At 52.1% G+C, this 24,334-nt stretch overlaps 2 protein-coding genes across 2 annotated transcripts; one reads left to right on the top strand and one right to left on the bottom strand.

Moving 5' to 3' along the window:
* Positions 1 to 1,985: 1,985 nt before the first annotated feature.
* Positions 1,986 to 16,883, top strand: VOLCADRAFT_85954 (uncharacterized protein; the record flags this gene model as incomplete). Its single annotated transcript, XM_002945660.1, has 19 exons — positions 1,986 to 2,034; positions 2,200 to 2,237; positions 4,160 to 4,396; positions 4,506 to 4,606; positions 4,837 to 4,919; positions 6,106 to 6,149; positions 6,313 to 6,335; positions 6,671 to 6,825; positions 7,420 to 7,470; positions 8,646 to 8,794; positions 10,234 to 10,357; positions 10,755 to 10,782; positions 11,513 to 11,577; positions 12,029 to 12,121; positions 12,333 to 12,439; positions 14,478 to 14,578; positions 15,085 to 15,206; positions 15,789 to 15,889; positions 16,722 to 16,883. The coding sequence occupies 19 exons, from the start codon at positions 1,986 to 1,988 to the stop codon at positions 16,881 to 16,883; spliced, it is 1,833 nt and encodes a 610-aa protein (XP_002945706.1).
* Positions 16,884 to 19,420: 2,537 nt separating this feature from the next.
* On the bottom strand, positions 19,421 to 24,261 carry VOLCADRAFT_109539 (uncharacterized protein). The gene is made up of 13 exons (XM_002946020.1): positions 24,127 to 24,261; positions 23,954 to 24,057; positions 23,794 to 23,877; positions 23,606 to 23,718; positions 23,415 to 23,463; positions 22,943 to 23,024; positions 21,927 to 22,042; positions 21,410 to 21,628; positions 20,985 to 21,085; positions 20,605 to 20,725; positions 20,237 to 20,423; positions 19,799 to 20,037; positions 19,421 to 19,541 (listed from the first exon to the last, which is right to left on the bottom strand). The coding sequence occupies exons 1-13, from the start codon at positions 24,182 to 24,184 to the stop codon at positions 19,446 to 19,448; spliced, it is 1,569 nt and encodes a 522-aa protein (XP_002946066.1). The 5' UTR covers positions 24,185 to 24,261; the 3' UTR covers positions 19,421 to 19,445.
* Positions 24,262 to 24,334: the final 73 nt, after the last annotated feature.

Raw genomic sequence — 24,334 nt, forward strand, 5'->3', positions numbered from 1 at the left:
GGCCATACAGCGAACCGTGCGTGACGGGGCAGTCATGCACACACCTATGCGTGGAGCGTGTCGTCCCGTCAGTTGGCTGGAACAAGCTTCTTGTTTCATTCCTCCATTTGGCACGCTTTGGGGCCTGAACTGGAACTGACGGAAGTAAGAACCTCGGCAGGCAACCCTTCGTGCTTAAATGCTAGCGCGTACGCGCATCTCTTGGTGGCGCTTTTCTGTTTTGGGGTTGGTTCTAGCGAAACCATACGAACCGATAGAAGGCGACGAGGCAACCCAAGGCAACCCGAGCAGGTTTTCCTGCTGCATCATGCCGGAGAGGGCTTTTGATTGGGTGTGTGACATGAAGGGACCAGCGCCCCGGACAGCGGCAGCGGCACACACACCTCCTTCCGCCGGTTGCTAGCGCTGCTGCTGTGACCGTCCGCGGTCAACTGCTGCACGGTGCCCCAGAGCCCGACTCCGAGCACACCTCCCAAGGACAGAATCGGCAACAAATAATAGTCGCAGCGATAGTACCATGTGCCTTTTGCGGCGACCTGAAACCAAAGATGGCGGCAGGTTAAGGCAACGACATTTCAGCGGGTTGCCATTAAGGTCCAAAGGATGTGCCGGCCCAGCTTCTAGCGATAGGTGCATGAAAGCATGTAGGTTACAATACATATAAATCAGTGAATTTGGGAAATGAGAAATGCGACGCATGGCTCTACTGAAAAGGCGGTATGGACATCGACGGAGCCTCCTGGCAACAACCTTGCCTGCCGGTGCTGCTAGCAATTCCAGGGGATGCTGCTGTTTCCTACCATGATGGATTAGTGCGTTTCGTCTTGTACCATGAAAACGCCGCACCAACGCACCATCGGTCTTCCTGCTGGCCAAAGAATGGCTATTTGAAAGCGGACTCAAAGCCGAGCACAATTGGTACTCAGTCTATTTGGGTGATATAAGAGGAACAAAGAGAAGGAGAAACAAAAGCGCTTCATTGGATGACATGAGCCAATTACGCAGGCCTTCTACTCACTCTGAGCTGTAAAAATGGGTTGCATGTCAGACCTTAATCGATTCAGCCTCTCGCCGTAATCATAACTTGGCGGCATGGTCGCGCATAGTTGTACAGGATCGTAACTGCGGATGTCAGCTCAGCTCACCTACGGTTACATCCACTGGCAGCTGCAAAAGGCTGGTTAAACCATGTATTCCATGAAATCTCAATAAGAAATATATTTAACTTGAGAATGCTTGTTGAGTTTTGTTATGTCAATGGCTCACTTGCTTATCAGGTCGTCGAAAGACGCAAGGGCGTGTAACTGTGGACTGCAACGTGCAGATCGCCGCACCTGGAGCAATAGTAATAGCATATTTTAGAGCGCATATTTGTTGATTAAATGGACGCACCGCTCCACATTTTCGCACAAAAGCCTGGCTCGCCATCTTTAAGGTGCTTTACGACATACGCACGAGGAATCAACAGTACATTAAGAAAGGGTTCTGGAGTTGGAGAGCCGCCTCACGGAAAGGTCCATTCGCTCGTACTAACGGCGTGCGTCGGCTATCATGGTAACTGTTTTCAATCCTTTCTCCCCTGTCGCCCTTTTGCGAGGGCCACCTGTATCCTATGTTCTATGTCTCTGTGAGCTTATGCGCCACTTTTAGGCCGTCGGTATCCAGTGCGGGGAAGCAGTGCAGGGAAGCCTTAACTCCGGCTCCTTTTTTCCCTATCTCTCGTTAGCGCGGTACCGATTTCGTAAGAAGGGAGTCGGCGAGGCGCACAACTTCCGCCGCTTAATGCGTTCCCTTCGCACCGATGACGGTGCACGTTAAAAAAAGGGGGCTATGTAATGTTTCAAAGTTAGTTGACGACCTTCGGGCCTTGTGTTCGATCTTGTCGTTACTTCGGAGCTAGCGGAGCTAGTACTCAGACGTGTGAAGTTCATAATCGCTAGCTTGACTATATAAGCTGAACAAAGTAATGACATTGTAAGCATAATATGGGTTTGAAAAACCCGACTGTCTTGGCGTACGCCAGTTTCTCGGCAAGTAAGTCAGCTTACACTTCCTAACTGTTTAGGAGCGATCTGGCTCCTTTTCAGTCTCGACTATTATAAAATAATTATCCTATCTTTTATGCTGGCATAATCCCGTACATGCGTACGACCTTCAGGGTGTACGACCATCAATCATCGGTGTATACGCCGCCCGTAGGTGACGGGACGCGCTATGAGGCTTCCTCGCCCCTATCGGTGGGATTGTCAACGTCCATCTGCACACCAGTGGCATCAGGAAGATCAACAAGATCTCGATTATTTTCGTTAGCAGAATCCGGGCATGCCCCATGACTGCCAGAAGTATTATCATCGCGCTCGACAGGTGCATGAACCTATTCGGCACAGGACTGCGCTTCGCGCTTTTTACCATAAGACTCCTGAAAGGCAAGGAAGACTTTACGCAAGCGCTTTCGACTGGCGGCTTTGAAATAGAACTCCTCCATCGCACATCAACCGTAAAAGAGGATCGAACCTGACCCTCAATACCAATATAGCAGTCGCTCACCTGAACAAACGACTGACCTCGCAGAAGCGTAGGGCCGATCGTTTTGAGGAAGCGGGAAGGAGTCCAACCATACATAGACGGATACGAAGTAACTGGATCGCCGGCAGCAGAGTCTGTAAGGGTGTGTTCACATGTAGTCCAATTGAGAGTCTGATTGGGAGTCCGATTCGGGGCGGCTTTCTGAATTGTGTTCACATACGATTTGCGGCCACCGCGCGAGGTGCCACCGCGCCCAGCTGAAGCTCCGCGGCTACGCCCCATCACCCAAGGCAAGCCAGCATTATCTAGGAACAGAACAGTATAAGTATCGTTTCTAGGCGAAAATTATTACCAGGCTTGTACATACATAGCTGCAGGAGTTCGTGAAAAATGCTCGGTGCGCTTTGCGTGAATTAACAATTGGAAAATGTTCCTATAGTATTGTAATGGTAATTATGAGAAACGGTTTGTTAAACAACTTTGTTTTGAGAAAGAAAACTGTGAATCACGTCGAATCATACCCGAATTCCGACCGGACCCCAATTCCGATTCGGGTTCAATCAGGTCCAATTCAGAGTCCAATTCGCATGAATCAACCCTGATTCGCCCACATGTGAACACGTCCTAACACCAAGTAGACGTAATACTTAAGTGCATGGCGACAGCACCCTGGCCGGGTAGCGGTATACCTGCCTAGCTATAGTAGTAGGATACTGTCGATGGGGCCCCAGCCCGTTAGGTTCGCTACGAACATCTGCCATGTTCGTGACATGTCGCGCAATTACGTGACATGTCCGCAACTTGTGTTGAATCATCAACGAAGTTAACAACTATTGTTATATCAATAAATCGTTGAAATATGGAATAAAAAATTCTATCGTGGTAAGGAAAAGAATCATGTATTACAAATCCAAAAAGGATTAGTAAACCTTGTTTACGTATTTTATTCGAGCCATAAATTGAGGTGGTACAGGCATTGCCTAAGGGAAATGTAGCGTGCTACAACTGGTCCAATATGAATAAGGGGTTTTCGGGGCAGGGGAGTTAGAGAAATGTTGAGCCGATCAGCGGGCAGACCATGTGGGAGGGGCACCAAGCCGATCAGCGGGGCGGTGCAGGAAAGCAAAAGCTGTAGTGAGTAGTGGCTGTAACCGCGTTATTGACTGCGAGCTGTTGGATGAAGTTTGGTTAGGTTTGCTGCTGGTGGCATCGCTGCCGGGGCCGTTGCATTGTACTCTCAATGTAATTGAATATAATGCTGTTACAAACTGGATGGCTTCTGGGCCAATTGAAAACATTGCCATTTCTACGATTCATCACCATCCACCATTACTACATTGTACTACGCCATACGAACTGCAAGTCCAAGGCGGATGATCCTGCCCTTCTAGGATATTTCCTCATCCAGCCGCCCGAACATACGCAGATAAAGAGGGTTCAGCAATCGCCACCAATCTAGCGTGCGAATCTCGGTCCATCAACTGTGACCCCAACTCCACATCTCAGCAGCTCGCCATAATCTCACGCTCACAATCTGACGCAAATCGAACCCAAAAAACAAATGATAATATTTCATCTCTCTTAAGATCTCCGTTGTAAAATGCTCCTCAGGACTTGTATACTCGTGGCGCAGCTGTTTTTTGAGGCTGCGGCCTACGGGCGGGTGTGCGAGCGAAGTGGATTCTGTTCAAATGGAAAAATCAAAGGCTACATGGGGTCTCTTGACACCGCTGAGCAAATTCGCGAGGCTCTGCAGGCAACCCACTTCAAGAAAGAGGTCGTAGTCTTCGCCGACACACGGCTGCCGGACTCCGCCCAGACCTTGTCACGATTTCGCGACGCTGGCTACACACACGTGCTTGCTGTAATGGTAAGATGCGCCCAAATAAATAACGAACTGCCCGTTGCGCCCGCCGAACAAGAAAGTCGTTACCGTGGTTGCCGTGTGTGTGTTTCGTGTGTTGCCGTCCGCTTTGCAGGAAAACCCCGCGCAATGCAACCAGCTGAAGGCACTTTTTTACCCTTCGCCACCCGGGGAAGGCCCCATCAGCTGTGGGACGTATGAAACCCATGACTCCAGGTAGCCACCACGCGGGGCATGCGAGGCAGCGCTCCTCAAACTCCAGCTCGCGCACACCACGGGCAATATGGGCAGCCACCCCCGTGCGTCTTAACTCTTAACTCTCCATCCATCAGCTCAGCTCAGCTCGTTGCTGACATTGCTAGCAGTGCTTGGATGCACCCACCTACCTACGTATCGTGACGTTGTCCCTGACCCCCATCAGTTGCCCGTCCTATCCTTGCAACCAGCGGCAATCGTTACCCAGTGCTGTTCAAGTACTTGGCCCGAGGCGTTGGAATGACTTCTTGGTGGCGCAAGTGGTTCACCGTCGGTGGGTTAGCTGCCTTGCAGGGTTAATATCAAGCAGTAATTTTAGGCAACAGCTCTTCTCTAGCTGATTAGCAACATTAAGATAAGTAGCTGATGCGCAACGTGACTCGTCGTATGATAGATGGAAGCCCTAAGGGAGGGGGCTACCGAAGCTGTGTCTCTAATTGTTGATGAACTTGTGTTGGCGTGGCCACGCCCGCACAAAAAGATATGTGGCAACGGGCAAATGCCATCCGGGAAAGGCTCAACATGAGTACTACGTTAAGCCTTTCACGTACTAGCTGTACATTGTACGACACACATATCGTCGATAAACGCGTGCTAAATCGCTCCGCCAGCATCTATAGCGAGACCAGCCGTCTACCACATTCCAGCACATCATCACTTTGGTATGCTCTTAAGTGGTATGCAAGAGCATGCATAATGCCTCGCTGTTATGTACAGGTGCCTGGGATCATTGCATTCAAGCGCACTCACCATGACATGTGTGTTTGTCTGTGTGTGTGTGCATACCCACGTACGTGTGAAAATGAAAAAGTCGGATGGAGTCGGTTTCATGTGTGCCGAGTTTATGGGGTGCCGAGTTTATGGAGTTTCCTAATGTTCTGGAAGTGCGAGAAGTAATGCCATTACGGTCCAACAGGCGAAACTAGGCCAAACGTTTTGGCGAGGGATTCGTTGTAGAAACGGACCTCAACTTTCCTGAATTCTGGTCGTCGCATGTTCGCCCCTTGTCCGGATAGATATCCGTTATTGGGGGAACACATGTTTGCTGGCCAATACGGAATGTACGGCATGTAACATCTCCTGTGTATTGTCGAAGAAAGGACTCTTGACAGCATGCACGTGGGTTACGTTAAGAGTCCAGCTAGCTACTTTCACCTGCTTCATCGTAAATCGTTGGGGGGTGATTATCGTATATCCATGCAGGTTGGACGTACGACGTGCATGTTCCTTAACGAGATTTGTACAGATTCAACCTATAAGATTGTCGGGCTGCGATTTCACATACACGCATACATCACACGCGTTGAGGACGGCCTCGCAAGCGCGATATCAGAGAAGGCCTAGGCGCAGAAAGAGGTTTCTAGAGGTTACACTGCCAAAATCATATATTGCCTCTACTTTTGCTTGATAAAGTTAGCCACGCATGTAACCTTGACGCTCTGTGTCATTATCCTCCTCAGGTCGAGCCGTGGCGTTGGGATATAACGTGATGGCCGTGGACACGGTAAGCAATCACGCACAGCAGCGATGGCAAGGGGGGGGGCAGAAGGTGGAAGCAAGGGAGGGGAGGGATTATAAGCCAAATCCCACATATGGCCCCCTCACACCGCCCTGAGCGCCCTCGTGCAATGCCTTCATCACGCCTGTGCCGGTGCCGGTGCCTTCAGGATGTACTTGTGCTGGATGACTGGTAAGAGCGGCTCGCGTAGCGTTGGTGAATGCTGAGGTCTGCTGGTTGGGAGGAAGAGGGGGAGGGGGAGGGGGAGGGCTTACACGTGCAACGGTAAGCCACAATTTACTTTTACTTTTAGTTTTTTTAATTAAATTCACTTTTTAAAATAAGCTGTCAATTCTCAGGTAGGGTATAGCAGAGGGCTGCACTAAGCAAGAATTTCATGGTACGGGTGCGCTCCATCGGCGATACTGCCAGGAGATGAAATGAAGCGTAACACTGTTTGAGGTGCCCATGGCACTTCGTTGAATTCCTGCACATATGTGTGTGCGACCTCTGCCGATCACTTGCAGGTACTGGCGGGTGAAGCAGCCGCCACTTAGTGACTTCAATATGCTCACTCAGAACGAGTGGGGAATCAGCTTCAACGGCGGCTTTAGCTACATCCAGAACGCAGCTTCCTCGGGGCCAATCGCCTGGCTGCTGTTCGAGGCGCTGCATAGAGCGGGTGCGTGGGGCGATGGCGGTTATAAGGCTTACTGGGTATATATACAGCGACCGATGCGGGAAACGGGACCTAGCCTTCAAGCTAAGCTGTTGCACAAAGGTGATGTGTTTATGTGCCGCTTGTGCTGCTGCACGTGTGTATGTGACGTCTCGGTAACGACACGGCTTAGCTTAGCTTAGCTTAGCTTAGCTTAGCTTAGCTTAGCTTAGCTACTGTTCCTCATCGGCGTGTTTGCCCGGCCTTAGTCGCCGTGCGTGCGGTGTGTTCGTTCCCACGTCACCCAATCGTCACCTGCATGAACCTGCTGCTGCATTCGTCCATATATATATCCTAACATGCACGCCTCAAACATTATGTATGGTCTCACATATCACTGTATGTCTTTACTAGTGTGCATGCATGCATGCCGCCAGCCCTATGTCATATCACGACTTCAGAAAAGTACCGATCGGGGGATGCAGATCCCGTGATGTACCCTCCGGGATACTAAACCGTACCAACTATTCATTTTTGCCTCCCTCCCGTCTAACCCCTCTCGTATGCATAAAGCCGCCTTGCCATAACATTCCTTGCTTGTGTGACTTCCACGCGCAGTGCGATGGGCGGAGGACAACTCCGTCATCGAAGCGACATCCCCAGCATACCGTAAGCATCTTAGGCACCCCGCTGCGTGCCGTACATAAAATCTGATGTATCTTATAGATGTCGTAGCTTGACACAACCACTGTTGTGTAATCGGTAGTGCACGATGAGAAAATTGGATTATTTTTCCTCCTTGTAGAATCGCCGTGGCAGCGCTAGATAATGCAGTAGTCTTCGGAATAGATGGATACGGTGACCGCATGCCGCATGCGCGCCTGGCATACGTGTCGACAACTTAGTCCATGCCCAAGCAGATGAAAGATGCCACACATACATATAGTTGACCGACGCACTAAGGGCCGAAGAGTCGTTATTAATGCTCATACATTGCTTACTCCTGCAGAGTGTATGTCTCCCTGTGTGCAAGTGAATGTGTGATGTATGGGGCAGGGGGTTCATATGTTCAACCTATAGCCGCTACCCGGCAGACCCTGCCTTCCCCAGAAATTCGGGCCGCCCCTATCCAGCCACCCTAGCCGAACTCTCCGAGTTCAAAGAACACTGCTCAGAAATAGCACCACTGCCGGCAACCTAGGGAATCCGCCGGTTCAACAGCGACTTAATCCCATTCCTGGTTAGCTCGCAAGTAAAGTTATTACTGTCTATAGACCGTGCCCTAGACCCCGAGACCGTAAATAGGAACGGTATCTACCGAATGTACAAGGCCACGATCTATACGATGTATGGGACAGGGGGCCATATCTTCACCCTGCGGCAGCTACCCTGCGAAACCCTGCCTTCCCCGGTACTTCGGGACATCCTCACCCTAGTCACCCTAGACACCTTCTCGTGGATCACTTCGGTCCCGCCCCATCACCAACATGCTACGGGATTTGCCGGATCGACGGCGGCCCAGCTTCATTCCTGATCGGCTCGCGCATCAACTGTTTCTCAGGACATAAATGTCCACTCTATTAGGGCACATTACCTTCCAACATAGGTCTCGATCCCGGGACTGTCAGGAGCAATGGTCCGTGCCTTATCAGTAGTGCCAAACCTATGGATAATCTAAGTGATTTACATATAGACTGTAAAACATTGTCACAGGCGTTTTCCGTATGCATTCCTGCAGCAACTCTGTGAATGCGTGTACATACATATGTAGTACCTTTACGGCAGAACTACTACATCGCATGGATTGATTTTTATCCTCTGCTACTTTTGCGCATCTCCTGCAGGGGAGCAGGATGTGCCCCTGGACGACCAAGGCCTCCTGCAGGAGTGTGTCTTTAGCGCTGTGACGGGGCGCCCGGTCTTTCCCGCCGTGCTGTCTTTCTATCTTGAAGATGAAGATGCTTACCGACGTATCGGCGTCAACAGGTCCAGGGTGCGTGTGCGTGCATGCATATACTTGCAAATACGCATTGTGCGAGTAGCACGTCTGTAGGTGTGTGTGTTTGTGTGGGGTATGTTTGGGTACGTGTATGTGTGCTTGTGTGTGGGTATGCGTATGTCTTTATGTATGTGTAAATATATGTGTGATTGTGTATGGGTTCCTGTGTGTTTGTGTGTACGTGTTTGTGTGTTTGTGTGTATGTATGTGTGTCAAATGGCCTACTGGTGGTGTAGCCAAATGTGTGTGTGTCTTGATGAGTTGCATTATCCCTCAGAACCAAGTGTCTCTACGTAATAACTGCCGTACAGTACGGCACACGCATCGTCTAAAAATACGCGATGAGGCGCGCTGCTCTGCGTGCCAGCATCTTGAGATGCCTTTTCAGCGGCCAGCCAGCTACAACCTGGGGCGGGGTGTGGTGGGCCCCTGCGGTGGCGATGTGAAAAAAATTATGGGGGGCCGAATAGTGCATTGCTTTCGTGCATGCCGCAGCGGCATTTACTTCCGGTGATACTACATTTTAAAAAATACTACTTTTGCTGCTGCTTGCGTGCTGACGTACGTGTATGACTGGTGCGGGCTGTGCTACCAGTTTGTGATATCACGACTTCAGAAAAGTACCGATCGGCGGATGCAGATCCTCTCGCATATGCCCAGAATATGACACAGCTCGACTACTGCAGCTGTCGGTCGGTCCAACCTGTGATGTGCTTCTATAACACCATCCCAATAGAGCAACGTCCTCATGTTGAACTGCATTGGGCGGCTATCTCGCCGCTTTCCTGCCGGTGCAGCAGCAGCAGAAGCAGCTCTCATCCGCTTGTCAAAAGACACACATGCCTGCTGATATAGTAATAGCGCCTGTGGTGCACCCACCCCAACCCCCAGGCCGGTTGTGATGGACGTACCCGAACAGTTTCCCCCGTGCGTGCCCGTGTTTTGCAAGAGCTTGCACGCATGCTTGGATCGTCCCCGTGCCGTCGTGCTTTTTCTTCTGCAGATGTTCTCAGCGATTCATGACCCAGTCTACAACGCATGAGACTCGGCCAAGGTACGCAAAAGGCGCTCGATAATAATATGTGTGCGGCTAATGTGCGTGTGTGCGTGTGTGAATGTGCGCCTAATATCTGTGTGTGTGAACGCCTAATGTATATGTACAGGCACCTTGCTAGCCATGTGTGGCGCAGCTGCCCAGCACTAATTAACTATCTAGCTGCATGACACCGGACCGCTCGCAGTAGTGTTGGACACGTAAATAACCATGAGGGCAGAACACGTTCATGACCTTGTACGGCATTGGCATTGGCGGTGTACACGCTTTCCCCGGCGACCAGTCCCCAGCCAGTAAATGACCCTAAGTGTATGCACCACCCTTGGACCTCCAACGCTCCATTGTCGCCCCCGTACCCCACGACGCCGCGGACCGGCAGAGCTACCCTGTGACAGCTGAGCTTGGCGAGCTGGTTTGCGAGCGGTACATGGAGGCGAGTTGTCGCACCAATGAGAAGGACGCCGTGGAGGTGTCCACCGTCATGCTCAAGATGCCCCACAGCGGTGCGTCCACACCCCTAACCGGCAGGTGGATGATGTATGTATGGCACACACATATACATCATCCATCTGCTGGTATTAATGAAGTATGCCACAAAATAAATATGTTGTATGTGGCGGACGTTATGTGCGCTCCATGCAAGGTGTATGTGTCCACACACTTGGTGGATATATATGTAGACGCTGCTTTGCTGCTTTGCTGAAGAAGTTGCAACTGGCCACACATCGAGGGGCCGGCAGGCAGATATGAACCCGGAACCTCCGGGAGCAGTGGTCAGGCCTTAACTTCTGCCAACCATCTGCCGTGTATGATTGCTTTGGTGCGTGCATATAGGACTTTAAAGTGATTATCTGTTTCTTGTGCCTGGCTGCCGCGCCTCGCTTTTCCACCCCTGCACAGGTGGGCAGTGGCCCAGCGAACTGGGCGGGTAAGTCCAAGCATATATCACTTATCCCGAAGGGAGACAATCGCTCTGTTGCCTGTATACTTTTTGTATACAAATAAAATTACTGGGGCGAATAAAAAGGCGCCATGAAATAAATTTTATTGGAATAGACTCTGCTGCATTAGGTTGCCCAAGTTTCGGGTCGTTTAACTCTGGTTCTGAAGTTCCTCGTAATAATGGGGTTCGTGGTGGCGGAGGTTCATGACCTCGTACGCGCGGCACGTTCTGGTGCGGCTACTAGGTCGCACAACCTAATTATCCGAATGAAACACATGAGCACCTGGTGAAATGACCTACATAGGCAACACAGCCCCGGTGCGACCGAGCCACACCAGCCGTGCTCCCTTAAAAATAGGAGGAGAATGCTATCATACTCGTATTTGTATTTGTACGTAGCGGTGGGCGCTCCGAAATGACAACCAGCGCCACCAGTGCCTCCTCGATCTCTCTGTGTACTGCCGCTTGCCGTTGCCCTTGTTTATGTTAGTCATCCTCCGCATTCTCGATCCGTCCCTCGTGCGACCCATGAGCTCGTGAACGCTGTTTCCAGTTATGTATGAGTCATGGTAACGATGATGGGCAGAAGCCGCATGAGCTTGGCGCCCTATCTGCGACGGTACTTCCCTCATGCGATCTCGCTTGCTTCGAGCCGCAGCAGCAGCAGCGTTGACAGCGCCGGTGGCTGTCCCTCATGTCCTGCACCCGACCGCAGGTATCCCTTCAACCGGACACCGGGACCTCTCACCGTCGCATACCGGCAGGCGTACGCAGACCTAGGTGCGCGGAGCGGTGTGCTACAGTGCTTGCTTGCTAGGTGCACGAAGATGCCTTATGTATGGTGTATATGGTGTTTTGTGTGTGTGTGTGTGTGTGTGTTTTGTGTGTGTGTGACATGTCGAGGGTGCGGCGAACACATGCACACATGCCGATACGAGCCGCCGACTGTAATAGCTGGCCTCTGGAAGGGCTTCTTACTGCAAGGCATACACACACACACACACACAAACAAACGAACAAACAAACAAACAGGCAAACGTAATTTGTTCGCATACTCGTGCTGCACTGTAGTAGCTGGCCGCTGAAAAGGCCTCTCGAGATGCTGGTGGTCGCGCTTCGCACGTATTTGTAGAGCCGTACTGTGTATCAGCTACTACATGCACCTTTGTCCCACTACCTTAATCCCATCCCCCATTTGTATGATTCCTGTTTATTCTGAATCCTCTTGCAGGTGTGAAGCTGTGGCCGGATCCCGAGGACCCCAACACGGCGGCGGCGGCGAGGGCGACCAAGCCCGAGAGATTCGGCTACGTGTCGAAAGCATGTAGGTCCTGAAGTCTTTCCATTCACTGTTCATCTTTAGATCGCGCCCTGGTATGTTAGGTGCGGATGCCGTCCATTCTATTATACACGTCTAGGCATTTCTGACGTGAGACATGGATTTTCGTCGTGTATCCATCCTGGGGCCCCCCCCCAGCCGTCGGTCATGCACGTACTATCGATCTATGCTCCTCCCGCCGTTCGTACGTACGTAGATGACGGAGACAAAGGCTGTAGGGGCTGCTGGGCTGAATCCACGTGGTGGATGACGGGCCGCCATGGCTGGTGGCACCGCCAGCTGCAAGGTCAAGTGCCGCGCAAGGTGCGTGCACGCACGCACGTACACAGGCAGCAGGCCGAGCGCCGGGTCTCGTGCTGGGGGGGAAGCGACGAAGGGTGGCGCTGGAAACTGCAAGTGTTGCCATCCATTGCTTCATCAGCGCTGATTGGAGTGCGACACTGCTAGCAGGGCTGGACGTATACCTTATGCAACGCTTCAGTGTCTCACTCCAACAAAGTATGTATGTCTTAGTATATAGGCAGCACGGCACTTAGCCGCCTAGCTGGGTCCTTTACTATTAAGGAAAAGCGACGCCTACCTCTGTCAACAGGTGGGCACGCACGTCCATCCCTTGATAAGCGGTAATGAAAGCCCTCCCTAAGGATTGGGTTCGGCCATGCATGGTGTCTGTCTGCCGGGGTCCGACTGCAAGGTCGTCATCTGGGCTCCTGCTTCCTGCCTCCTGCTGTCCTGCTGAGACAGAGATTAATATATAATAGTAATCTAACCTTCTAGGTATAAGGCGCATACGCGGCCTCTCCAGGCCTGAAGACTGCAAGGGAAGGCAAAATCGTGAACTAAAGGCGACTGGAGGACACGGCAGCCGCGGGGGGGGGGGTGGGTGAATTAGCGCACCTAAGGTAGCAAGGGAGAGGCAGATAGAAGACAAGGCAAATGGGCAGGGGCCTGGGAAGGTGTGACAACTGTCAAATAGCCCTAAGGTGAACCTCTTATTTCTTACTTCTATGTAGCTAAGCGTATTGGCGCTGATTGGGGCAACGTATAACCGTCTACTCCTCGTACCCCTCTAACCTACGTTAACAAATAACTCAACCACCTACACGCCAACGTAGAGCCGTCGCCATCGCATTGCTATTGTCCCCTCCTCGCGCCTCTGCCGGTGTGAAAACAGATTATTACAGCCTAACTTGTTAACTACCTTACACCACATAGAGCATCAGCAAGTGGCGCGCCTCAACTCCCAACGTTCATTCTGCACCCAGTCTCTCTTCTCATCCGCTTTTCCTATGGGTGCCCTTCGCATAGATGGCGATGTATGCATGTATGCATGTATGTATGTTGTTACAGGGTGGTTAACTTCGCCAGCGGCCCCCTTTCCCGGGGCAGTCCCTGCTCTCCCCTGCTAGAGGGGCACCCTAATCCGTCACCCCATCCGACTTCAGAATATATTCGTTGGGTTCGGCAACTCACCACCAGCATCCAACCAAATCTAGCGGATCAACGGCGCATCAACTTAGTTCCTGGTTAGCTCGCAAGTTAATATTATCACGTCCTACATAGTCCATATATTGGGGGGGCCACCTTCCATTTCAACACTCCTCAAACACCCGAGGAGCCGGCAGGCGAATTTGAGCCCGGGTCGGCCGGGAGCAGAAGTCAGGCCTTAACCTCTGCCAGCCGCTTGCCTGTATGTATGTATGTACCGCCAGCCGCCTGCCTGCATGTATGTATGCCACCCAGCTAAACCTTGCCCATCAGTGTTTTTTTTTCGTTTGGGGCCTAGTACCCTAGAGTAATAAACTGGGTGTTTCTTGCAGTTACAATTCCTATTTGTATAGTCGCTGAAGGGGGCGCAGCCCCCCCCAGACCCCGCCCTCAAAGGCCGTACGGTGTGCTGCAAACAACACCTGACGTCTGGAAACACACATGCCGTACCACCATCGTTCTGTGCACCTATCCTTGTCCTCTGTATTATCTAATTCTTCTTCTAAGTGCTTGGGCCCCAAGCCTTGGGGCATTGCGTCTGCGGAGTTTCTGAGCCGTTTGCTTTGGTCAAGAATGAACGAATGCCCCGTTGACCTAAGTTGAATGCAACAGCGGGCCGTCTCATGGTGATATCATCAAATATTTATATATAAATAGTGTATAAGCTCCAAATGTTCAGCTTTATATGTGCAGAAGGCATTTGGGGCGACTTATGGCCGAAGTAACGAACCAGTACGGCCAACTGACCAACGATTCCATTTCTTCCAGGCTCAGACCCCCATTTATTCCCCCAAAAAGTAATATATTACCAAAAAAACTGTTGCCCATTCATCCTCTCACATTCGTACGACAGGTGGCCATCGGCCACATCTGGGCTAACCTGTTTGACAGCAAGTTTGCCAAGGAGATCATCCTCATGCATACTGGCTGGTACAACTGGCGGATAGCGGCCAGGTGGGCGACCTCGCGGGTCTTCCGGTGTGGTGTGCGCCGTTTGCTCGTGCGTGATGATTGGTTGAGGGATGATAGTTGGGGATGGGACTTGGGAGCAAGCCGAGGCCTCTTGCAGGAAACCACCAACCTTTTTTGCTTACACGCGGTTCATTATGCATTAATTATGTCCATTAAATAAACAGTCCTCGAGTTCACTCGTACGCGCCTTCCAGCTGTTTTTTCCACCCTACCTTCAACCTACCTTCAGTGAATGGCATTCACGTGGTCCCTGCTGCCCCTACCAGCTCACAATGCTGTTTGTTGGGTCGTGTTATGGGTCGCATGCCCAAAAAAGTTCATTTCAGTTGGGTGCGCTATAGGTTGCTGATGACTCCTCATCACCAGCAGCCGCACGGACAGATCATCATCACCAGTAGCCAGGCGTCAGCTTTCTCATCACGGCTGCGCGCCCCGCTCGGTAAACCATATCTGGACGCCAAGCCCCGTGCTTCAAACTACTGCTGCAGGTTGGCCAAGAGCAGGCCACGGACGTACTTCGCAAACCAGAACTGCTTTGAGGAATCGCATCCCGTGCCGGAGGTCCGCACTGTGGTCGCCTACCAGCCAGGCGTCGTACATGGAGGACTTAGTAAGCCGTAAACAAAGACAGTAGCAGCTAGCGCATAATTGCTAGCTAGCTGTCTATATGTGCCACGCTGCGGTGTGCCGTGCTGTGCTTCCTGGCGTGTTATGAATGTGAACGTGAAAGTGAAGTCAAATCTACTGCAGGACAATTTAGCTCCGGGCGTGCATAACGGGACCAGCGATGAAAGTGTTGGGAGTTGTGCTGTGCATCAGTGCTGTGAATGTTACAAACATTTATGTGATGACATGTATGGTGATAAACTTGTCCCATCCACGCAGCTGTTTTCCGCCTTGACACCAAAGCCACAACCCTACCCGCATTCCGCCGGCTGGCATGCAAGCAACCCGTAAATCGCCCAGCCTGTTTGTAATAGCGGTGATCGGAAAGGCCTTTTAGCTGCTCTGAATCAAGATTTCATACCGTAAATGTAAGTGCACGGCCTCATTCCTACGGGATGGCGTTTTGTAACATCGGTACATTATTGTTACCGTGGCTGTGTGCCGGCGCTCGTTTGGATTACTCTCCCTCCTTCCTTCCCTCCCTCCATCCCCACGCATCCACCCACCTGTCGTTACTCGTTGTCAGGCAAGGAGCAGTACGTGGCGGCTGTACGGGGGCTGGCGCAGGTGGCGGTGGCGTTGGGGGCCATTGCGGCGTGGCCCGCTGCGTCCTGCGATAGCGAGTGGGTGAGCATGAGCGAAAATCTGCTTTGAAATGGTGCGGTGCACTATCCTGGCTTACTTATCTCCTACCCAGTACGCGACTCGCGAGCAGTGTGCCTATATACCTTCCGTGGTGGGGAAATGGCGCCCAGCCCTGCTACTTCCCCCTACTTAAATTGGCCCCAAAAATGGCTGGCTGATGCTCTAGTTCGTCAGTCAAAAAGCTTTGAATTTTGAATTTTGGTGAATACAATAATCAAAGTTCTAATAAGCATGTGGGTCTCGGGTCCGAACTTGGGGGCCGAGAGCCAGCAGTGAGATCCGCTCTGTGCCTCCTAGATGACGAGTGACAACATCATACAAGGTGACTGTCAACATGTCATTACAACGGGAAAACCTGATATTATAGGTAGAAACACTGTTCGCCTGTAGATGCCAACCATTCCTGCAGAGTGGTGCTCCAGGACAGGTAAGGGCGCCAGAGGGCACGACGTACACCATCCATTGGCTTGGCTGCCCTAGGGACCAGCCATGAATGTACGTAGACGCCCATGATGAATCAAGTCCAACACGCTACTACGGCTGGCCACACACTCGTGAAACTTGGACGTGTCATCTGGTCATTTTTCAGGTCGTGGTTACCTGCTCCTGCTGCTGCTGCTGCTGCCCGCCTTCATGTACGTGCACTTGCTTCTGCTAGGCTGTCAAGACAAGAAGTAAGGCTCGCTGTCATCCGCCGTCCTGCTCCTTCCGAACATTCTACTGTCTGTATCCCAAACCTACCCCCGGCGACACCCCCACGAAACCCTAACCCTAACCCTAACCCCGCACTGCGCCCCTTTGCTTGTCTGTACAGGTGCTTAATAAAGAGGAGGCGCGACAGCAAGGACGGCAAGGGACCGGACAGCATGCCGTACCCTGGTCTTACCTGGACACGCGCTATATCGTACAAGCGTTCGGTGACAGTCTGGAGAATTTGCAGTGTGAATGGATGGCCTTGGCGCACCATGGTCGGTAGCAGTCGCTGTCGTACAGTGAGACACACCTACCGCAAGCAACATAGCCGAGTTAAAGCGTTGCCTAGCTACGTGCCATATTTTAGCTTAAGAATCTTAATTTGGACCGGAAAAAAGACTCTGTTGGCTTGCACTTTTTATGTGATGGTTGTGCGGCCGCACAGGGACCAATGGCTCCTCAGTTCCCCATCCCGCCCTGTCTTAAAACATGATGTCAAGCTAAACCCTAGGCTTAACCCCTAAACTCCGCCGCAAATCGATCTCGTATATGTGACTGCCTGGAGCCTCCCTCTACTAACCCAGCACTCACTAATTAACATACGAACGCGTTAGGGACACGCGAGCGGTATGCACGGTGTTTTGGAAAGAGTATACCTAGCGATAACTTAATAACTACTTACGGGCGAAGGGTCCGGACTTGGTCATGTAATGTGCGAGCACTATCTGACGCTACATAATCCCCATTCATCATAACTCGAGCTTTAATCATTGCAAATGTTTCGGAACAACCGTATCCAGGCCCTCTGCCTCCGGTTTGTCCGTCGAATGACGACTCCCGTTCGTACAGTGTGCCATTCGTATTGCTTGCCTCAAGGGGGCGTTCGATCTTGGGGGGCCAGTACGGAAAGTGCAAGCGCTACTAATGGGCAGTAATTCTTCATAGGTGGGCCCGTTTGTGGGTTGAACGCCGATGTAAATTGTGCTGCGGTCTGACTTCTGCTCCCGGAGTGTCCGAGTTCAAACCCGCCTGCCGACCTCTCGGGTGTCTGAGAGGTGATGAAATGGGAGGTGGCCCCCCCATCTCATGACGGTGTAGGACGTGATAATATCAATTTGCGAGCTGACCAGGAACTAAGTTGAGGCGCCGTTGATCCGTTAGATTTGGGTGGATGCTGGTGGTGAGTTGCTGAAACCAACGAATCCATTCTGAAGTCGGATGGGGTGAATGGATTAGGGTGCTCCTCTCGCAGGGGAGAGCAGGGAACTGCCTCGGGAAAGGGGGCCGCTGGTGAAGCTATACAACCCTGTAACATCATAGGTAGCTGCACGCGGCTTCCACAGTTATGGTTCCACAACATGTTATGCTGCCGTTGTTCTGAAGGCCATCGATCCGAAGACCCTTCGGACATGCAAATTAAAGCACGCGTAGGCGGCCGTATTCAGGCGGCGGTCCCATCGTTCCCAGCTTGCCAGATAATCCCATGCAACGATTGTTGGAAGTAACGCATGAAATCAGCACAGCGCCCGTAATCCTCGAAAAACCTGCCATTGCCTTGAACTAGCCCAGGAGCTGTTTGGTGCCATTTTCAACATCTACCGTGAAATAATATCAGGTTGCCGGCACCATTTGATTACATACGCACGCTGTGCACGCCGCACCAGTTACCGCAGCTGAAAGTTGCTCGTTAACCACTGGCACAGTCAGTAGAACCACAAAGAAACGCGCCCGACCACAAAATGGACCCTCATATGCGACACAGCGTCAATGGCAGACAGACCGAAATATTACTCTCGTGAGCCGAGGAACTGGATCTAAGGATCCAAGGCATTATCCCCGCACAGAAGGTTGGCTCACGGTGCAGCCGATCAAGCAGTGTCCAAGCTCAATGTCTGGGTCACGGCCACCTTGTCACTATCCCCAGCTCAATCCACGGCTTCCTACACAAACCGAATCGGGAAACAACCTAGGCATGCCCGACAACGACTCGCCAAGCCTGCATGACAACCAAGCTTGTATTGCTTTGAATCAAACCAGGCCTAAGGAAGCCCTGCTGCTTCATGCCCACCCATGCCTGACACCGGACAAGGCATATGCTGCTGGTTACCTGGTCAGAGGCCCAAATCGTCGCCAGTCCGTATATCTCACCAAGCTACACTGTCCTCCCCGAACACAGTTATCCGGGAGCACGATGAGCTGGGCGAAGAGCTCAGGGCTCCAATCTAACGACAGACCGCAAGTCCAGCCATGCGTCACAAGAAATGGGGCCGCTGACATGGCCGCCCTGCCGCCCCCACACCAAGGAACATCGATGCAGTGAACACTAGCCTTACATTAACCCCACAGATGGATGGCATTTACTTCAATAGACAAATGAAAACAAGATGCACACAAGGCAGAATGGTAAACTAAGCTATCAAAACCGGTTCATGCACAACAAGCGAAAAGAGATCTGTACAGTAGCCATTCATCTGTGCTTGGTGCTCAGGTCCCCCGAGTGTCGCACCATGAGTGTCAGGGGGACTTCCCCTCGCCCCGGATGACTGCAAGCCTTAATATAATAATGTTAAGACCTGTATTTAACTATGCAGCTTACGGCAGCGCCGCCGCAGCGGATATCAGCTAGGCAAGACAACCTTGCCCCTTCGCCTCGTGCTCCAGTAGCAAGGCCTCGAGGTTACAGTCCTTAGCGACCGACCAAGGCTTCAAGCGGGAGACACATGCAGTCCATAAACACGCAGAGCAACTGTTAGTCCCTAACACACCGCGTCTCACGTCGGCTGTTCCGCTGAATTTAGTCTTCCATCGGCCCTAGCGTCTGCGTTAAGACGGCCACATGCGGTGCTTATGCCTTCTTGGCCTGCCTGCTCAAGTCCTTGAGCATCTGCAGGTGCTGCCGCATCTCTTGGAGATCGAAGCCCTCCCAGGCTTGGTGGCAATGCTGCGAAGCATTCAAAATTCCAAGAAAGGCATAAAATTGATGTAATGCATGGTCACAATCAGCGTTAGGACCGGCTTCGCTGCATCTCAAACCGCCAGCCTGTAAAGCACTTGTTCTGTAAATCATGCCAAGAACAATCCATTACCCACCCTCTGGCGCCTATTGTGAAACAACAATCCATGCTGAGCAGTGAAGGCCACTGTTAATCACGAGGAGGAGTGCTGCAAGGGCAAACAGAAATCAATGCAATGGCCTACCTTAAAGGTGCGATTCGCGCGCCACACGGCGCTGTTGCACTTGAAGCCGCTGCCGAAGCCCATCTGCCAGATGCGGTCGCCGCGGCGCATCCCCTGGAAGCTCTCCAGGTAAGCCAGCACGTACCAGATGGACGACGAGGACACGTTGCCGTACCGGTACAGCGCCGCGCGCGAGGGCTCCACCATTTCGTTGCTGAGCTGGAGCTGCTTCTCGATTTCGTCAATTACCGCACGACCGCCTGCACGTTGTGACAGCGAAGAGAAACGAAAACAGAATTCAACAGCGGATGAACATGCATTCCTGCGCTGATCAAAGGTCGCCAAGTGTACAGTTCGCGCAGTGTGCCCGCTCCATCCAAGAAGCATCCACTGATGCGCCGTAACCTGCTAGAAACTTCGGTATGAGCTTCGGTATGAGAAAAATCGAAGGCGGCTTACCGGTGTGAATGCAGACCTTATCGAAGGCCAGCTTGAAGTCCGGAATGTACGGCTTGCCCCTGTAACCAAACACCTTGCGCGCCACGAGGTTGAAGAAGAAGAGCAGCTGCTCCGACAGCGGCAGCACCAACGGGCCCAACGTGGTCACGTTGATCTTGAGCGCCTCACCCGCCACCGCGAACAGCTCCTACTCGCCACATGAGGGCACAAAGGTAGGCCAAACGACCCTTTTAACTGCTGTAATTGAGATAATAAACCTAATCCCCATCACATCAAGCGCATGGGAACAGAAACATCACAATGACGGCACTACGCAAATCCCCACAGGCGAGAGCGCACGACGACATGCAGCGATGGCACCCTCATACCTTTGTGAGTCGGACACCAATATTGCGCTCCTCGTCCTCCATCTGGAAGATGCAGCTGTAGGCCGCATCCTTGGCGCCCAGGTGGGTGCGGACAGTGTGCATCAACTCGTACTTGGCGCGCCTGGGTGATAAATTACACAGGAGGAAGTCAGGCAGAGCGTGCACGTGACCTGCGCAGCATGCCCCTGCAGATTCTTTGCCTATACTCTTTGCCTATATTAGCAGGCCCAGCGAGGGCCTGGGTATCAGGTATCTGAATGGTGCTGCACTATTAGAGCAGTGTACGCGGTGGGTTGTTTGCTACCCGGCATCAGAGCGAGGGGGCAGCGTAATCGCCACAAAAGGCCGAGGGCGGCTAACGAGGCCCCCTAAGGACCCACCAGGCATCACGGCGGCGGTTGGACAGCAGAATGGCACCGCCACCCACGCGGAAGAGGCAGTTGGGCAGCAGCTTGTCACGGTCGTTGCCAAAGTACCAGTTCTGTATCGAGGCATTGTGGGCAGCAACGTTTTCATAGTAGTAACATTTTAGGATCCCCAAACCAGGGAAATCCGAGGTAGCAGCTTCATTAGCAAGCGAAAACAGAAAGCTTCCGTCGTATACAGCCTGCGCTGCATCGCCCCCGCTTGCGCCTCCAGAGCCTTCTGTCTGCTGTTGAAGAGCCTGCCACCAAGCCTGGGCAATTCCTTACTGAATGACCACGCCTTCAGGTATTCTACGTTAATTAGACTGCTTTAGCTGAGCTTCAAGATCAGGGGAGAGCCTAATAAAGGGACGCAGCTAAACGCACATTAGCGCGCGCACCTGAGTAATGTTCTCCGTACTGACTACCAAAGCATACGAGGAGGGATGCAACTGCAGCAGTTGTTTTGCAAGGTCGATAGAAATCGGAGATGCAGAGCAGCCCATCCCGGCCAGGTTGTACGACAAAATGTTCGAGCGCATCTTGTACTTGTTAATAATCATGGCGGCCAGCGACGGCGTCGGGTTAAACAGAGAGCAGTTCACGACGAGGATAGCAATCTGCGAACCAGGGGGGACAACGGGACGAGGATTCCATTCCAGGATTGCAAAGCAACGCTCCCAGCGGCACATGGATGGGGAAAAGGCCATCTAATGTTCCAAGCAGTACAACGGTCCAGCCACTCGGGTGCTAGCTAACACCGGCGAAGCTGCAGCATCCAACGTCTAGCCAAGTACCATGGACAGTCAACCTCTCTCAGCAATATGTATATAACTTAAGGCGACGCATAATGTTGCCAGGTAAGGCCCCTCTGGCACTGTTTCGCGCCTTTGACCCGCCTTCCCCCTCGTTTCGCACCTGCTTGGGATGTACACCGGTGCGTTGAAGCAGCTCCTCAACAATCGGAAACACAACCATCTCAAACTCCTTGCGCGCATTGGCCATGGAGCAATCCGGAGGCATAACTTGGACGGCTGCAGGTTGCAATAAGTATGGACCCACGAGCTCTTCAGGTACCGAGGGAAACACGCTAAGCAAGAACAGCAGCATAGGTAGCTCCCAGGTGATTAGAACGCAGGCCCGAGGGCGGAACAAGCACTGCAGCTTTGCGGCAGCACTGCTGGGTTACATGCCATTCCATAAACACAGTTCATGATCCAAAACCTAACAGGATACCCCTCAGGAATGGCATGCAATTCCGACGATTGCGGACAGCGCTAACCCAGATGCATCCACCCAGACGAACCGGGCGTTGTGCAGTGCATCCAAACATTCCCTTTCCTAGGACTGCGAAGGGATGCAACATGCTTCCAGCTGCCTCCCAGTTTAGAGGCCTAAGCACGACCAGCTGCACCAAGACCATGTAGGCGCCCAGCTCAGCACATCCACACAGTCAGCCAGTCAGGCGACAGGTGTTCACACCGGAGCGATAGGCCGCACAGTCGTGTCGTAAGGAATACCGGAAGGGAGAGGCTGGGATCCATGTAGATGTGCCATGCCAGCATTTTGGCTGAGTCAACACATCTGATCACTTAACCATGTTAAATGGTCTCAATTACTACCGCTTTGCATGCATACATCATTTTTCCCACGCCTCACGATTGCCTTACTGAACTCACACAGCACACGAAGAACAGACGGGTCAGCGCAACCCACATCCGAACACGTGGGGCTTTTTAGTTTCAACCGGAAACAACGGATTTTAGACATGTCATGCCTGGGCTGAAACGGCAGCAGCGCGAAAACTCGCATATATGTGCGCTCCTGCCTGTGCTGTGCCGCAGCCCTCTCCCCGGCCCACCAACATTGGAGCCGGAATTATCTCTACATACAAATGGTGATATGTCCAAACCCAGGAGGTCAGGAGAACTCACCCGGCGGTAAATACGTCTCCTGGCCCAGCCCCGACCGCTGGAGGATTTTTTCCTGGAACTCCAGAGCTTCGTCCGTGAAGCGCTGCGAGCGACGGCGGCATTTTCAGGTGCCCATGGACACAGTGGCATTCAGATGAGCCGCCGAAGCAATGCTTTTCCAGGTCATCATCGCGCAACGCTGGAATAGTAATCCCTTGGCGGCCCTGTTGTGCTAGACAATCTGGGATATGGTGGCGAGACGGTCCGTTTGTCTCAGCCTCCCCACCCAACACAGGACTAGGCCGGCTGGGCCGTAGTAAGAACAAAAAACTTTAGCCTTGAAAGGTGACCCTCCGTGTACAGGAAGACGGCCAAATTGCCGGGTGCATGCGTGAGCATGACACACATCCAAGCCCGGTACGTGTAGGAGTTAAGCCTTCATGTGCAAACCCACCGTGGCCCCAGTGCAAAAAGGAACAAAACACTGACGCACCTGACAACCACGGGAGCCAGCCATGAAGCGAGCATAAGTTGCCATCCAACTGCGGGTCAACACCACCATGGTCAACGTTGGACAGCCGTACTAAAAACGTTTGTAGTAAGGATTACACGATGTCTAACGTTACTGTGCCAATGCATGACATGGATTGTTTGGTAGGGGCCGTGTACAGCGTCTTTCCATACCTGTCCGGCGCGCGATACACCTGGAAGTCGACCAAGTACACAGGTCTCGTACGCAGAACATAATAGCTCACAGTTACTGCCACAAGCGCAGAGATAGTTGCTACAACAGTAATCTGCAGTGGCAAAGAGGCACACAGCTCTTGTGACACAGTTGGCAGGTGGTTGAAGTTGCGCCAACGCATACATACCAGGTTGAACGTGAGGTCCGTCTGCTTGGCGACGCTCATAAGCCGCGAAAGTTCACCGTTGCGATGCATATTTAAGAGCTCCAGCTGCATAAAAACCAATCTGGGTTTGGGGCGTGTCTGGGTTGGCGGTCCAAGGGGATGATGAAACTGTCATGCTCACCAACAGCATTCCCCCAAGCGGGACCAGCGCTATTGTTAAGAGGTAGGACATGAGAAACGTGTAGCCGCGCTTAACGTACTTCAGCGCGACGCTCCGACGGTAGTCTGCGCGCGAACAAAATTCAAGTGTTTAAGCTGCTATCCAAATTTGGTTAACATTTTCTTCCTGCGCACCTGGAAATTCCAGAGCTTTTTTGGCCGTGCCATTTGCATTTACAGCGACGCTGCTCATTTTGCAGCAAGCCGCGGAGGTGATCCCTGGTAACCAAGCTTTATAGTTAATTCAATAGGTTGCTTCCGACGGATCGCCAAGTGATAATCATCAGGCGCGCTGATTAACTGTCTGCGTTATTCCTTGTGTAAGGAAAAGGTGAAGCTTTGT

The sequence above is a fragment of the Volvox carteri genome (genome assembly GCF_000143455.1).
Source record: "Volvox carteri f. nagariensis unplaced genomic scaffold VOLCAscaffold_1, whole genome shotgun sequence".
Classification (NCBI taxonomy): Eukaryota; Viridiplantae; Chlorophyta; class Chlorophyceae; order Chlamydomonadales; family Volvocaceae; genus Volvox; species Volvox carteri.

What these genes read in the sequence shown, in the direction of transcription:
- VOLCADRAFT_109539 (XM_002946020.1), bottom strand. Translation starts at nt 24,184, where the DNA reads ATGAGCAGCGTCGCTGTAAATGCAAATGGCACGGCCAAAAAAGCTCTG. An exon ending in CCGGTGTACATCCCAAGCAG is followed by an intron (nt 21,629 to 21,926) that starts GTGCGAAACGAG and finishes CCTGGTTCGCAG; the next exon opens with ATTGCTATCCTCGTCGTGAA. An exon ending in TAAGGTCTGCATTCACACCG is followed by an intron (nt 20,038 to 20,236) that starts GTAAGCCGCCTT and finishes CACAACGTGCAG; the next exon opens with GCGGTCGTGCGGTAATTGAC.